We start from the raw sequence: 13,855 nt of genomic DNA on the forward strand, positions 1-13,855 counted from the left end.
GAGTTTGATTATAATGGCGGAGAAATTTCTACATTTGGTTTTCTGAGCTATGATTGTTGTTTTCTCTTCGTTGCCGCTGAACAGGTGTTGACATTTCCAGTGAGATCCAAAGAATCAACTTTAACAGAGAACAATTATTGGATTAAGTTCTCCTCAGTGTCCCCTTAAATCCCGCAATTTACTATTTTATTTTAGGGTTTCTACAAGCGATGTAGCATCAGGGTGGTTATATTCTTTAATGAATCGTAAGTACATGATCATTTCACTGCTGCCCATTGTTGTCTCATCACCACTGACTGCCCATAACGATTACTAAATGCACGCATTGCCCCATAGGTACGGGTGTAGTATTCAAGTAAAGAGATAAACACTCCAGATTCTGCCACTGTAGTTCTCGCGGCCTACACGGAGTCGACGTACTTCGCGATGTTAAAATATCTTCAGCCATGGCGAAGAACCAACACGTACGGATTTATTGGAAAGTGTTGAAGAGGACAGCTAGGGAGGTAGATGGACGGTCCTACGTGCTTAATAGTAAAAAAAACATGGGGACCAATGTGGCTTACCATGTACAATTTCTTCCTTGAAGAAAGCAGTCACAAACACTCCGCCCCCTTCCAGCCCCCCTTTATTCTTCTCATGAGAATCACCTTGTAGTGATGGCGCATTGGTTGGATGTCAGCCAACGTGCTGTCTAACTGCAGGAAAGGGATGCGGCTCTTTACTCTTAAATCTGTAACATTAAGAATGGCACCATGCTGTAAGTAGGGCTGTCAGGTCCCGCCGCACGCACCAGAACGGCTGCAGATGTCATGACCGTGCTTCATCGTCGACCGCACCTTTCGCAGGCCGAGGTGCAGCACTTGGTGGACAAGCTGGCGGAAAGCGGCGATGCGCCGGTGCCCGCGCGACCCCTGCTGGCGGCAAGCGTGGCCAACTGTGTGGCGCTGTACTTGTTCGGCCAGCGCTACGACCTGGACGACCCACAGCGAAAGCCCATGGACCGACAGGTGGACGCCTTCTTCATGGTTGGCGCCTCGGCGCCCGTCGAGTTTGTGCCCACGTGGCTGAGGCGCCTGGCTGGGCGCTGGATGCCCGACAGCCGCAGCGCCTACGTCCAACGCTTCAGCGAGGAGGTGACCAAGTTCTCCAGGTACCTCGAATCGTAGCTGGGTGGAAGATAGAGTACCGACAAATCGACGGTTCCATTCTTAGTGATCTGTGTGTCTTCATTACTGCTCTGTGTCTTCCATTCGACAAGATACTCAGAGTATGGCGCAATATGAGCCAAAGATTTCACTCCAAAGCGCAAGTTTGAATCTTGTTTACTGACGAATGTTGAAGGATTATATGAACCGAACTTTTGGTTGCGTGTTTTTTTCTCGTTGTAATGATGCGTATGACATTTTTTTACATGGAACACTTAGTGGAATTCACCTGCCGCCGCTAAATAATTGACAGCATTTTTTATCTTGTGATGTGTCGGTTTCAGTTAGAACAGCCTAACAGCGGTTTCAGTTACAATGGCTGTGACCTAAAAGGTCAGCAAAAGTCACATGATACATGAGAAAAACAAGTATAATCGTTGCTTCGTCGTTATAATTCCCTGCAACCTAAATCCGGCCTCCCTCAAGAGCCGGAGTGACAACGAGTGAAGAAACCCTTGATACACAGCAGTCTTTCATGCCTCACGTGACATATAGGTATACTCACCTGTGAAGCCACAGGCATCGCTGGGCTGCTGAAGCCTAAATAAAATGAGAGAACAAATTCAATTGTATATTATTAAGAAATCGCAGGCGATTACCAAGTGGGGACTTGTATAGTAGTGTCTTACGCATCATTACTAACAAGAAAACGCGCAACCAAAAGTGCAATCTTTGGTTCATATTACTCTATTTGTTCAAGGAATGGCTTTTTTCTTGGGTCCTTTTCCACTGTATAATGAAAAAATAAAGAAAGAAATATGCACACTAAAGATCGCCACAAAATCAAGGACCATGCTGACTTTTACAGGCAAACAATTTGTTTCCTTATATTGGATCATATTATAGAATCTAAAATCTGAAATGAACACTGCCTTTCTGGTGATCCCAGCTTCTAGTGTGCCGTTGACCTATCAGAACATTGCGATATCAAGAGACTTGCATTAAATGGTTTCATTCACGCCTCCGTTACTTATCGTGTGTGGATCGACAGAGAAGGGGAGAGCTTTAATAGCGTCGATACACTGAAGGTTCTCGAAGAAACACTTCGTGGTTTGACGTTTGCGTGCTTATTGCCAAGAAGCTGTCCTATCAAGGTTTCAGAATCATGTTTGTACTTGCGGCCATAAGAGAAACTACAGACTAACCAGATGAAAATGGCGCTTGAGAACCTTCAAGGGTTCCTTGCTCACATGGATACGAAGACGGAATACGTAAGGGTTCTGATAGGACATTTTAATTTTTTGACCTGGCCTGTGACCGCAGTTTAACTTAATCCTGAGATGTATCTCGGACTTTGCGGTTCCTCGAACCTTTTTACTTCGTCTGGCCATGTTTTCTTATGGTTTTCTTTAACATCTAACAAACTGTTTCGAAGATTTTTTTAACATCATTCACACATATTATTAGCACAGCAACATACCAGACTGAGACAAAGAGAAATTTCTTCCCCTAATCATTCGCACCAAAGCAAGGACGGAGAAACACAGCTGTGTAGAAGAGAAAGTCAAAGATCTACAGGTGCTCATACTTATCCGCTATTATAAAAGACAGGAAATTCATTAATGAGCAGGAAGCTCCAATAGCTGGAGCTAAAAGTCCATATTGCGATGTCCTATGCGAGAACTGGCATTGCCACTAGACAAAATGAAATGCTCTACCTACTTATCTGCTGCAAATAGCGCGAGCTTGTCATCCTGGCTGCAACACTCCGCCGCAAAGATCCTCGGCCCCTTACTGAAGCCAAAGTTCTGGATCCTTGGACGAAACCTCCAATCGCAGAGGACAGCTGTGAAGACACTTTTCAATTTCTTGAAGGACTCAGGACTGAGCGCGAGGTTGTGAACTTTCAGTGTGTGCTCTGTGTGCCCTGTAAGTAATGGCCAACGAACACGTGGAAAAGTGCCCTTTCCTATCTCCCCTTTCCTTCTCTCCCTCCGTTCCCCTTCCCACGTGTAGGGTAGCATACTGGGCGTCACCTAGTTAACCTCCTTGCCTTTCCGTTCATCCTTCTCTCTCTCTCCTTATTTTTGTAGTTTTGGAATCACTATAAGGAAGGAGCATTTGCTTTACATCGACCTCTGATGTGCAGCGCCAAGACGTGCTACATCTGTGAAGTTTGGCGCCAGTTTTCACAAATGGCTCTTAATTACATGGAGCGAACAGGTGCCAGTCAGTTACATTATAGCATGGGGCAATTTTAAGTTCTAGACTATGCGCAACTTGCAGCAGGTGAAAAGCACGGGCATTCGGCCACTGCGGAACTGAAACACAAGATCAGACACATATATTAGTCGTCGAGACAGGCGGATTCGGAAGAGCTACCACTTACGTTTTCTTTTTTGTCTTCAACATGCCACTGCAGAGAGCAGGTTACAATCGCCCAGAAGACCCAAAATGGTAGCCGCCATCGATCCTTCATCGATTTATATCTCAGCGAGATGCAGAAGCACGCACCCGGCACTGACAGCTCTCTCACAAGTGAGAAAACTTTGAAATACCTCTCTTCAAACGCTTTAAAAAGTCGATTAACAGTCGCAAAGGTTTCTGACTGCTTCCAATTTTTTGCGTCTTCACTGCCTTTCGCGTAGGGGTGCAGATGTGCGCGCCCTGTAAAAAGTTGCCAGGCCACGAGGTTTGCGTTTGAGCCGTGTAATGAAGCATTCAAAGCCCGTGCCTAGCAGTAAACTTCTCCAAGGCGAGAACCCTTACCCTAGACTTTATAGGCTGCGCGGCTCAAAGGAGACCATATGGCCCGAAAACTTTTGACCAAAACTCTAGAGTGGTTAGCAAAAAGATTAGCACGAAAGACCAATCACCGGAGGGGCAGACTGGCATAGCCACAAGGACACAAGGCCACCGGTTGAGCAACAGCCTCGCATTCCGGAGGTGTTGGGTCGATCCCCAGCGTCACCGGATGCCCACCGGTTTTCTAATGGGTACAAGCTTTCCCCTAGCGTGGTGTTCGGCTTTTTAGGCTTAAAAGCTTAAGAAAATATTCTTGTACCAAATCGCTGCATTGACTGGTCGGTGATTCGTTCCGCCGTCACGCAGCAGAAATGCGCCTTGTGCGGTAAAGACTGTTAAAGACCTTTTTATCAGAAGTGCCTGTTAAAGCTCGACGAGACTGAGGACGCAGGCTCCTTTCCCAAGCCATCCACCCTGGAAAGCCGAGCTCCGGGCCGGGGGATAACTTGTACCCCTAGGAAGAAACCAGTGGGCAGCCGGCTAGCGGTAGAAGCCGAAACCACCCACCTTCCCAAAGCCAAGACGGTTGCTTTACCTCGAGGCCGTTCCTACCCTTCCGTCTAAGGCGCACTCATTAGACAGTCATCGCCTGGGAAGAATTATTTTTTCTAATTTTTTTATACAAGGCTTGCTCACGATAAAACAGTAATAAGAATAGAGATATCACTGTTCACGGTTACAGCCCTAAAATTAAAGGTCATGTGCAGAGTCATGCTCCTGCCGGTCAACGCTTGAGTCAGCACAATGGCACCACGGCAGTTAACAAAGGTTGCTTCCTGCCGACCTCTCCTGGCTGCAAACGTCGAAACGACCCGGCAGTGTCGCTATCGGCGTGTTCGCGAACCGCAGCACAGCGCAGCGGGATTGCACCCGTCCCGACGTCGGTCGCTTGTGGTTACTACTTATCTAACTATTGGCATCTCAAGTTTCTCGTTCATAAGCATTTTCGCCTGTTCATTTTTCAATGTCAAAAGGGCACTTAGAGTGTGTAACTTGAGCAAAAGCAAGAGAATGCATGCCCTCACCATCAAAACTCTATTTGCGAACCCATCGGCCGTCAGAAGTAAATGAAAGGCAACTATTTTGAACAAAAAAAAAATCTTTCAATCCAAGGCGTAATGGTCGAGATTTATTGGTATACTCAGCAATCCACGCAATCAAAGGTTAAACTGTACATATTTTTCCAAGGATTATAAATTGATGGCTATAAAATTTAAGTTTTTGCTAATATTGCTTTCTATTTAATTTTGGCAGCGCCTCTACATATGCACTGAACCTAAACGCTGCATAAGTTTTTTGTCCGATTTATTATTCTGGAAGCACCAAAGCAATCAGTGTCATCAACGCCTGCGTACTACAATTTATTTTTCTCTTCCGGTACCGCGCTTCGTCCTGCACTTCGTGGTTTTATAGTTTGTTTGAAATATCTTGACGCATTCCGAGTTTCGTCCCGTAGCGCCTTATATCTCTCGCACCCCTTTTACATTCTTTCAGATTTCCTCATTAGGCGCCGCCGCGGTGGCTCAGTGGTTATGGTGCTCGGCTGCTGACTCGAAAAACGCGGGTTCGGTCCCGGCCGCAGCGGTTGAATTTCGATGGAGGAGAAATTCTAGAGGCCCGTGTACTGTGCAATGTTAGTGCACGTTAAAGAACCCCAGATGGTCGAAATTTCCGGAGCCCTTCACTACGGCATCTCTCATAGCCTGAGTCGCTTTCGGACGTTAAACCCTATAAACCAAACCATCTCCTCACTAGAGAGTATACAGACGTTGCGTCTCTTTAGGCGTCTTGCCAGCTTGTTCCTTCTCTGTTTCCTTAAGTTATCGAAAATAGTATCCGTTGTAATAAATAAGCGACACAGTGGCTGTCCGAAACGCGAGGAGGGGCTAGTGTCTTCGTTTGGCTCATGATTATACAACTTACCCGCCAACTAAGACAGAATATTCGCTGTTACATTTCAAGAAGGCCAAAGCTCTCGGATCGGTGTGCAGTGTCGTGTCTGGTGGGCAACGTGACCGATATCCTGCTTGGTGGAACGGCGGCCCTGACGTTGTACCTGCACTGGCACGTGCTCAACTTGGCCGCCCGGGCCGACACGCTGCAGACCGAGCTGCAGCGCGAGATCGACGCCGTGGTGGGCCGCGCCCGCAAACCAGCCTGGGAAGACCACACGCGCCTGCCCCTCACCATGGCCACCATATGGGAGGTGTTCCGCTGGAAGGCGGTCACGCCTTTGGGCATACCCAGAGGGTGAGCCACTTAGGCGCCGTGATGGTGACTGGGCTGCTTCAGCAATTTTTTTTACGCCGATCACTTAAAGTTTGTATAGTTTCGCAGGTTCATGCGGCGTCCCGTTATATGCAAGTAGCAGCAGCGACGTTTTCTCGAGCATTCGCGCTACCAAAAAAAATGCTCTCAGTGTTGCGGCTGAGCGCAGAGCATCAAGTGGCTTTCTCTTCCCTGGTCTGGCAAACACATACGCCGGAGACATTTCACTAACTCCGAACTCGGCAACAACTGTTCACACGCGAGTGAAAATAATCTCCGGCGCTGTGATAACACGACGCAAGAGTAAATGAGGTCTTGCGAATATTAAGAAATGTCCAAGCAGACGATGGACCGCGTCGACATCTACGCCATAGTTCGCGTATCCATTGTTGCAGTGCTGCGGAGGACGTGACCATCGACGGCGTGTTCATTCCCAAGAAGACCACTGTATTGGCGAACCTGTGGGCCGTACACATGGATCTCAAAACGTGGAAGGACCCCGCCAAGTTTGACCCTTACCGCTTCATTGCACCCGACGGATCAGCGCCTACGTCGAGACCTGAGAACGTGGTTTCTTTTTCGCTGGGTAAGCTCTCCAAATTGGCTGCTTTGGTCCGGAAGTCCTGTTGCGTTTAAAAAATGTAATGGAATTTGCAACTACACGTAGATTGGACAAGACTCGGTAGCGTTTCTGCTCTACCCACTCTCCGACAAGCCAGGCGTCGCTTCTTAAGACCTCTTGCTGCAATTCAGCGTACCGAAAAACCCTTGTGTGACGAGAGAACGTTAGTTTTAACGCCCTAGAGCTGTAACGCGGTTGTTAAAGACGCCGTAGTGGAGGGCACAAATTTCTGCCACCTGGGGCTCTTTAACGTGCCCTATAATCACGCAGCACACGGTCCCGGCAGCCGCATTGTGGCTGGTATTCGATTTCGCGGCCTCGTGCTTAGTAGAAAAACGCTTTAGCCGCTGCGCCACCGCGGCGAGTTATTGTGACGTCATGTTTGTCGTACAACTGGTGCATGCACAACGGCTGGACGACGGAACGACATGAGGAAGCGAAAGCACGTAATGCAGGACACCGAGAAAATCCGCAGGATTGGAATGAGGAACTTCCCTGACAGAGCAGCAAATGTTGATTCTTGTAACCTTGAGGTAATTTTCCCTTCACGATCAACAACTGGGGAAAATTGCTTTAACAAGGTGGGGGAGGGTATCAGGGGGAGCGTTGCTTGTCCCTGCTATGCTTTAGATGCCTGCCCTGTCCGTTTTCCTTGCAGGCAAAAGGAGCTGTCCCGGGGAGGTACTGGCCCTGACCGAGATTTTCCTGTACGTGACCCACCTGCTCCACGAATTCCGCATCCTGCCCGAGGAAGGTCACAGCCTCGCAGAAATAGACGCACTAAGTGCTCGCTCCAACAATCTCGCTGGTGTGAAGCTGCGCTTTCTCAAGCGGTGACCACGCTAGCATTGCCGGCGAACAGTACAGTGAACTGTACTGCACACCAAAAAAAAGCGGCTCATACATATCTTCGTCGCATCTTACGCCTCCACCGCCTCCCATTTTTCAGTACATCTCGGAACGGAACCTAGTATACAGGGTCTGTTCTGAAAGTAGTAGGACTGGTTTTTTCCTGGGCGAACGGGCGGACGATAGGTGGTCTGCGCGTGCAGGATCGTTGAAGGGGGATATTGGGAATGCTGGGTAAAATCGGCAGTCGGCTCTCGGCCGTTGAAGAGAGGAGGTCGCTTGTACTGTGAACCCCTGTCGAAACGTCTCGTCACGCAGAATCACCGAGCGTTTACTGGATCAGCGATACGCGATCAAATTTTGAGTAAATCTTGGTAAAACGGGCAAAGAGACTCACAACATGATTAAGGAGGCCTACGGTGACGCTTCCATGGGTAGATCAGATGTTTTTTGAGTGGCAAAAGCTGTTCCGAGAAGGTAAGGAAAGAGTGGAGGAAGACGACCGCTCCAGACGCCCTTCGACCAGCAAGACCAACGAAAATGTGTAGCGAGTGAAACATTTACTTAACAGTGACCGTAGAATGAGTATCAGAATGATTGCTGATGACTTGAGCATTCCTCAAACTCAAGTTTTTGAGATCGTGACAGAAAACTTACCCATTAGGAAAGCGTGCGCGAAGTTGGTGCCGGGAGTGTTGTCAGAGGAGCAAAAGGCCAACCGGTAGGATCTTCTTCATCATGTGAAGGAGGACCCTGATTTTTAACCCAGCACATGGCGGCAACGCTGCCTCAGCCCCCCTACAGCCTCGACTTGGCCCCGCCAGACTTTTTTCTCTTCCCGAGAATAAAATCGACGCCCAAGGGGTAACATCACGGACCGGTAGAGGTGGTTCAACAGGCCGTGACGAGGGAGCTAAACAGCATTCCGGTCAAGGCGTTCCTGGAGGCGTACGAAAACTGTAAAACTCATTGGCAGCAGCGTGTAGGTGCGGAAGGGTGCTACCTTGAAAAATTGTAATCGTTTGTACTATTCTCTTGAATAAATTTTGTTTAAAAAAATGAGTCCTACTACTTTCAGAACAGACCATGTATCTCTCAGAGAGTGGGAGGGCCAAGACAAGACACGGTTCAGCCTTAGCCACGCTGTGTGGCCGTGACTACGTTTCACCAAAAACAACTCCACACCGCTACTGTATTGTCATGCGCCTTTTTTTTTCTTTATTTCCTGTTCAGGGTAAAAAAAAAAATGATCACAGCAGCAGCCCAGAAAAATAACAATAAAAATTCAATACTATTCGAAGCGGCAGCCGCAAATGAGCCTGCGCTGTGATTGGCCTTCTTTCTCAAGAGCATTACCGTCTAGTGCCGACCCCGAAAGCTGCGTGGCTTACTTCAGCCGGGGACAGTAAAAATTTATTGCACCCCACGGAGAAATATAATTACGCAAGTTGGACGCTTTCGTGCTCCCGTTAAACGTTTACTGCTCTGTGATGACCCTATACGCGCGCGACACGCTTCTTCTTTTTTTTTTCATATCTTGCCCCCTCCTGCCGATGTGCAGCCGAGCGTTGATTTTCCTTATGTACCTACCGTCCCACTCGTTGCTTCCGAATTAAAAAAATTGGCTGTGGTTTAGCTCTGGTTAAACCTGGAGGATCGAGAAAACAACATCTGCGCGTAGCCACATATTGTTGCTCGAGGTACATTGTCCAGTCTCGCCGTTTCGCGCGCTCTTGCAGGGTCATACTGCGCATGCGCGAGCAGCAAGTGACGTCACTACGCACAGCTGACGTGCCGGTGGCCCCGGCACGCTAGCTGTGCGCCGCTACTGCACATCGGAGAGGGACAGAGAGGTGATGGAGAGCGCGCGGCAGCGGCGGCGGCCTTGGCACGCTAGCTATGCGCCGCTACTGCGCATGCGCAACTGGCGAGCGCGGCGGCGGCACCTGTGAGTCACGCGCGCAACGACGGCGGTGGCGCGCCAGCTGTGTGCCGTGTGACGTCACTGCTCCTCGGCATGCGCAGTATGGCCTTTCCTCGGCTCCGCGAAATGGTTCGATTAGCGTAGTGTTCCTTTCGCAACAAAAAGTAAAGCTTTCCCCCTGCAGCAATGCAGCGCTGTTCAACAATGAGCGACCTAGTGAATACAACTTAACCCTCCCTTTCGATATATTGTACAGTAAAAAGAAAAAGGTGATGCATTCGAAGCTCACACAAAAATGCGTCAGGAATTGGGTCCGGAATTGCCATGCCTGCGAGCATGGCATATGACGTGGAGCTACATAGTCCGCATTGATTGCTTCGTATCACCACGTCCCATTGCAAGGGTGGTTATCACGCTGCGTAACGAGGTTCTGCGATGTCAGTGTTCCTCGTTTTTCAGGTAATTCAGAAACCCCCTCGTTGAAAAATTTCTTGCACTTCCTGGAACCTTTATTGGGGCTATAGGGCTCACAATAAATGTGCGTAATTACACGTAGTCTTTTTCTTGTTTTAGTGGCAGTCTATAATCTGTGCATATGTGGCTGCACGGAGCAGCCATCTACACGCCGAATGACCCCCAAAGGGCTGAAAGTCGCACGCTCTCCTGTCAATCTCTTTGTGTGAGAAAGGCGCGAATTAATAAATATTATAAGCCGCCGCGGTGGCTCAGTGGCTATGGTGCTCGGCTGCTGTCCCGAAAGACGCGGGTTCGATCCCGGCCGCGGCGGTTGAATTTCTTTGGAGGAGAAATTCGAGGCCCGTGTACTGTGCGATGTCAGTGCACGTTAAAGAACCCCAGGTGGTTGAAATTTCCGGAGCCCTCCACTACGGCGTCTCTCATAGCCTTAGCCGCTTTGGGACGTTAAACCCCATAAACCAAACCAAACCTAATAAATATTATTTAATTTGTGATTCTGTGTCGATGGCGTTTGTACGGCAAAGCTCTGTGCAGCAGACAGGCGTAGGGGGGCTTATGGGGCTTCAGCCCCCCCCCCCCCCCCCCTGAAGTTTTTTCGAACTGTCACCCACCGCTGACCAAAACAACCGCCCACGTCGGAAGTCATTCGGGAATTTGTCACCTACAATGAATTTTTCAGACTGGAAAATTCATTTTGGCGCGGAGATTGTTCTCAATGAAGGGATTGTTCTTAAAGAAGGACTAGTGTTTCATGTTTTCATGTTTTTGTTCTTGTTTTCAATTTATGTTTCATGTGCTTCAAGTTCGATAGTGTACATGTATTTTATGTGTGGGAGTGTTTTGTAAACATGCATTGCTAGTAGAAGTTGTGCACTTATTATTGTATTCCGTTCCTGTACATATTCTTCCGCTGTAAAAAAATATAATAAGGGGATGGGGGGATACAGTTTCATCTCAGATATTTCTCTGCAAAGACCTAACACTGTTGTAAACTCTGTATGAGTGTCAAACCGCTGCTTGCCACAGGGTGGCGTGACCTCGCCAGGCACTTTTCCGCCTTTTGTCACGTACCCCAAGACAATAGTTTTGTATTATTGTCTTGAATAAAAATGATTGAGATTGAGAACATTGCTAACTCGGATTGGATTTCGTGGCAACGCCCACTCACCTGGAGTCACGTAACGCAAGCAGTCCCATCCTAGCACAAACTTTCAAGGGCCTATCGATGGCAAGCGGTCTCGCCGGGGCATCTCGCGGCAGCGGCCGCGGGGTCTACGGAGCCACGCATTTCAATTCCGAAACTTAATGGGCACAAAGTTCCCATCAACTTTTGACGCGAAAACTGCACTGACATTTCAAAAGTCGTGCTTTACAGTTTCAAATCGGGAACTTAAATTAATTTATTATTCTTATAAACTTTTGAGCCAAAGGTGCACTGACTTTTTTTAATCCTGTACATCGGACCATACACTATCCGACAAGTTGACAATGCACGCAGCGAGGCCCTATGAGACGAAGCGTTGTAGTGATTCATTTGTGCCGTCATGCCACAGAAGGCAATATTATCCATTTTATCTTCGCACTTCTAATGTATATTTTGCAGAATTCCTCGTTTATGCATGTGCTCGCTGTTGCGACTAAAATTTCGGTGCAGTTACTCGCAACACACGGCAGGTGACGGCTGCTGCTACGTAGTACACTGGAACAAAGGACAGCGTCATTGAGATTTTTCCTTGTGCAAAAATGTAAACGTTCTTTAACGACAAAGATTCATTAAATTATTTGTCCTCTACTTGCTCATTTCATGACCTTTGCGTTTTTCACATCAGCGGCACGCATTGCTTTGCTGGTTTCGGACTGACATAGTTCTAGACTTCGTGTGATATTTTCTTTACTTAATAAATGCTCAAAAACATGGAAGCATTCGTATCAGGTATGTCTGCCTTGATTTTTCAGACATACTAATACATTCTTTTATTTAAAATATATATATATATATATATATTTCACTTGTCTAGACAGTGCGTAGTGCTATCTATATTGCACAATGGCATTGTCAATGACAATGCAGTTATTATTCTTGCGTTTGATCCCACCACAAATTCTATGAGGAGGCCACGCTGCAACATGAGCCCCCCACCCCCCTCGAACAAAATTTCTTGCCACGCCACGGGATGCGGCTAGGGAAATGAGGTACTCGTCATGGCATAGCATGAAGCAAGCCAACAAACAATGAATTAGAAAGATGGGATGCGCACATGAGACAATCACAAGAAAGAGGACGGGACGTGTGCCCGTCCCGTCCTCTTTCTTGTGATTGTCTCATGTGCGCATCCCATCTTTCTAAATCAATATGAACCAACTTGCCCAACAACGCATCCTGCTAAACAATGAAACCAAGGAAAGCATAAGGGTATGTTTTTATCTTTACAACAAAAGGTGATGTGGCTTTGGTGTAGTCATATATTATGGCTGGCGCTCGGCTGCTGACCCGAAAGACGATGCTTCGATCCTGGCCGTGGCGGTCGAATTCCGATGGAGGGAAAATTTCAGGCACATGTACTGTGCAATGTCAGCGTACGTTAAAGAACCCCAGGTGGTCCGAATTCCTGGAGCCCTTCATTACGGCGTTCCTCCTAGCCTGAGTCACTTCGGGACGTTAAGCCCCCATAAACCATGTATACTGGCGGCTTTCACTAGTTATAGGCGGGGCCGCAGTCGAGACAGGATGGCAGCCGTAAAGAGGACTCCACCTGTGATCAGCCTGGATGCCTAAACAAGTTTCCTTGACTGCACGACTGAGTCACGTTTTTTTTTTTTTTTTTCATTGAAGGTTAGAGCCTAGGTTTAGCTAAACGCTTTCTATAGTCGTTGTAATACACAGAACCGATGATGAGAAAGTGGAGATCGTGGACCTGTGTCGGCAAACATCCGCCATGCAAGCTGAACCGCACCGCATACGATCGTTGCCCCCGCCGGAACGTTTTTAGCGGTGTCGCGATCGCCAGAGCTAAATGTTCCTACCCGACGGGAAAGGCAGAAAAATGCAAGCACGGCTCTGCGTTTACTGTTAAGGCAAGCAGGGCTTCGCGAAATCATTTCAAAGCGCTGAAAGCTAGAATGGTTCGCTATGGTTTCGCTATCGACCGTCGTGTGCTTGGATTTCAATTCAGGCAGCTGAACCCGAGTAGGAGTTACATGTTACGATCACTTCAGTCAAGCAAGCAACGCCCTTTATGTATATTCGTGAGGAGACTTGTTTAGAACGATGGAGTGTTCTGCTGGGGAACAAATCATAGCACTCAAGTGACGTGTTAAGGCAGTGTGTTCGTTCCTTGCTTTATTTCAATGTAGCTCAGCGTGAGGGCTGGCCGTGAAACGCAGTAGGTGCTGTGAAACTTCGTTGCGTTTGCTGTGCAGAGGACCGCTCGAGCACTCCGATACAAGCTTACTCACGTCTGTATAGTACACGCTTCGGCATGAACTCGATGCCATCGAGTCGGGCGCGGCGTCGGAGGTGATGCTGGAAGGTAGGGAAGGGTGTGGTTGGGACGCCAGCAGAAATTTGAAATCTCACTTTCCGTGACGTCACAACGAGCTTTCCCGCACGCCTTCACTGTTTTGAGAAGCTTAAAATTCAATGGTCGATTATGCCACTATTTTAAAGCTAGCGGAAAAACACTTGGTATGCTTCGCCTACAGACTACACAATTTGAACCCTTGAATATCGCGTACTTCTCAAAAAGTGGGGCAGTTGCCCTT

The 13,855-nt window shown here is 48.0% G+C and overlaps 1 protein-coding gene across 1 annotated transcript in view; it reads left to right on the forward strand.

Annotated features, from left to right (window-relative positions):
• LOC149372136 (vitamin D 25-hydroxylase-like) overlaps positions 1-10,551 on the forward strand; it is a 44,511-nt gene extending 33,960 nt beyond the window's left edge. The window contains exons 6-10 of the mRNA XM_089585835.1: positions 849-1,153; positions 3,571-3,686; positions 5,945-6,203; positions 6,617-6,807; positions 7,502-10,551. Coding sequence (XP_089441961.1) covers positions 849-1,153; positions 3,571-3,686; positions 5,945-6,203; positions 6,617-6,807; positions 7,502-7,680 — 1,050 coding nt within the window. The 3' untranslated portion in view covers positions 7,681-10,551. The remainder of the gene's footprint in view (positions 1-848; positions 1,154-3,570; positions 3,687-5,944; positions 6,204-6,616; positions 6,808-7,501) is intronic.
• Positions 10,552-13,855: the final 3,304 nt, after the last annotated feature.

The sequence above is a fragment of the Amblyomma mixtum genome, chromosome 1 (assembly GCF_055824585.1).
Source record: "Amblyomma mixtum isolate Tamu chromosome 1, ASM5582458v1, whole genome shotgun sequence".
Classification (NCBI taxonomy): domain Eukaryota; kingdom Metazoa; phylum Arthropoda; class Arachnida; order Ixodida; family Ixodidae; genus Amblyomma; species Amblyomma mixtum.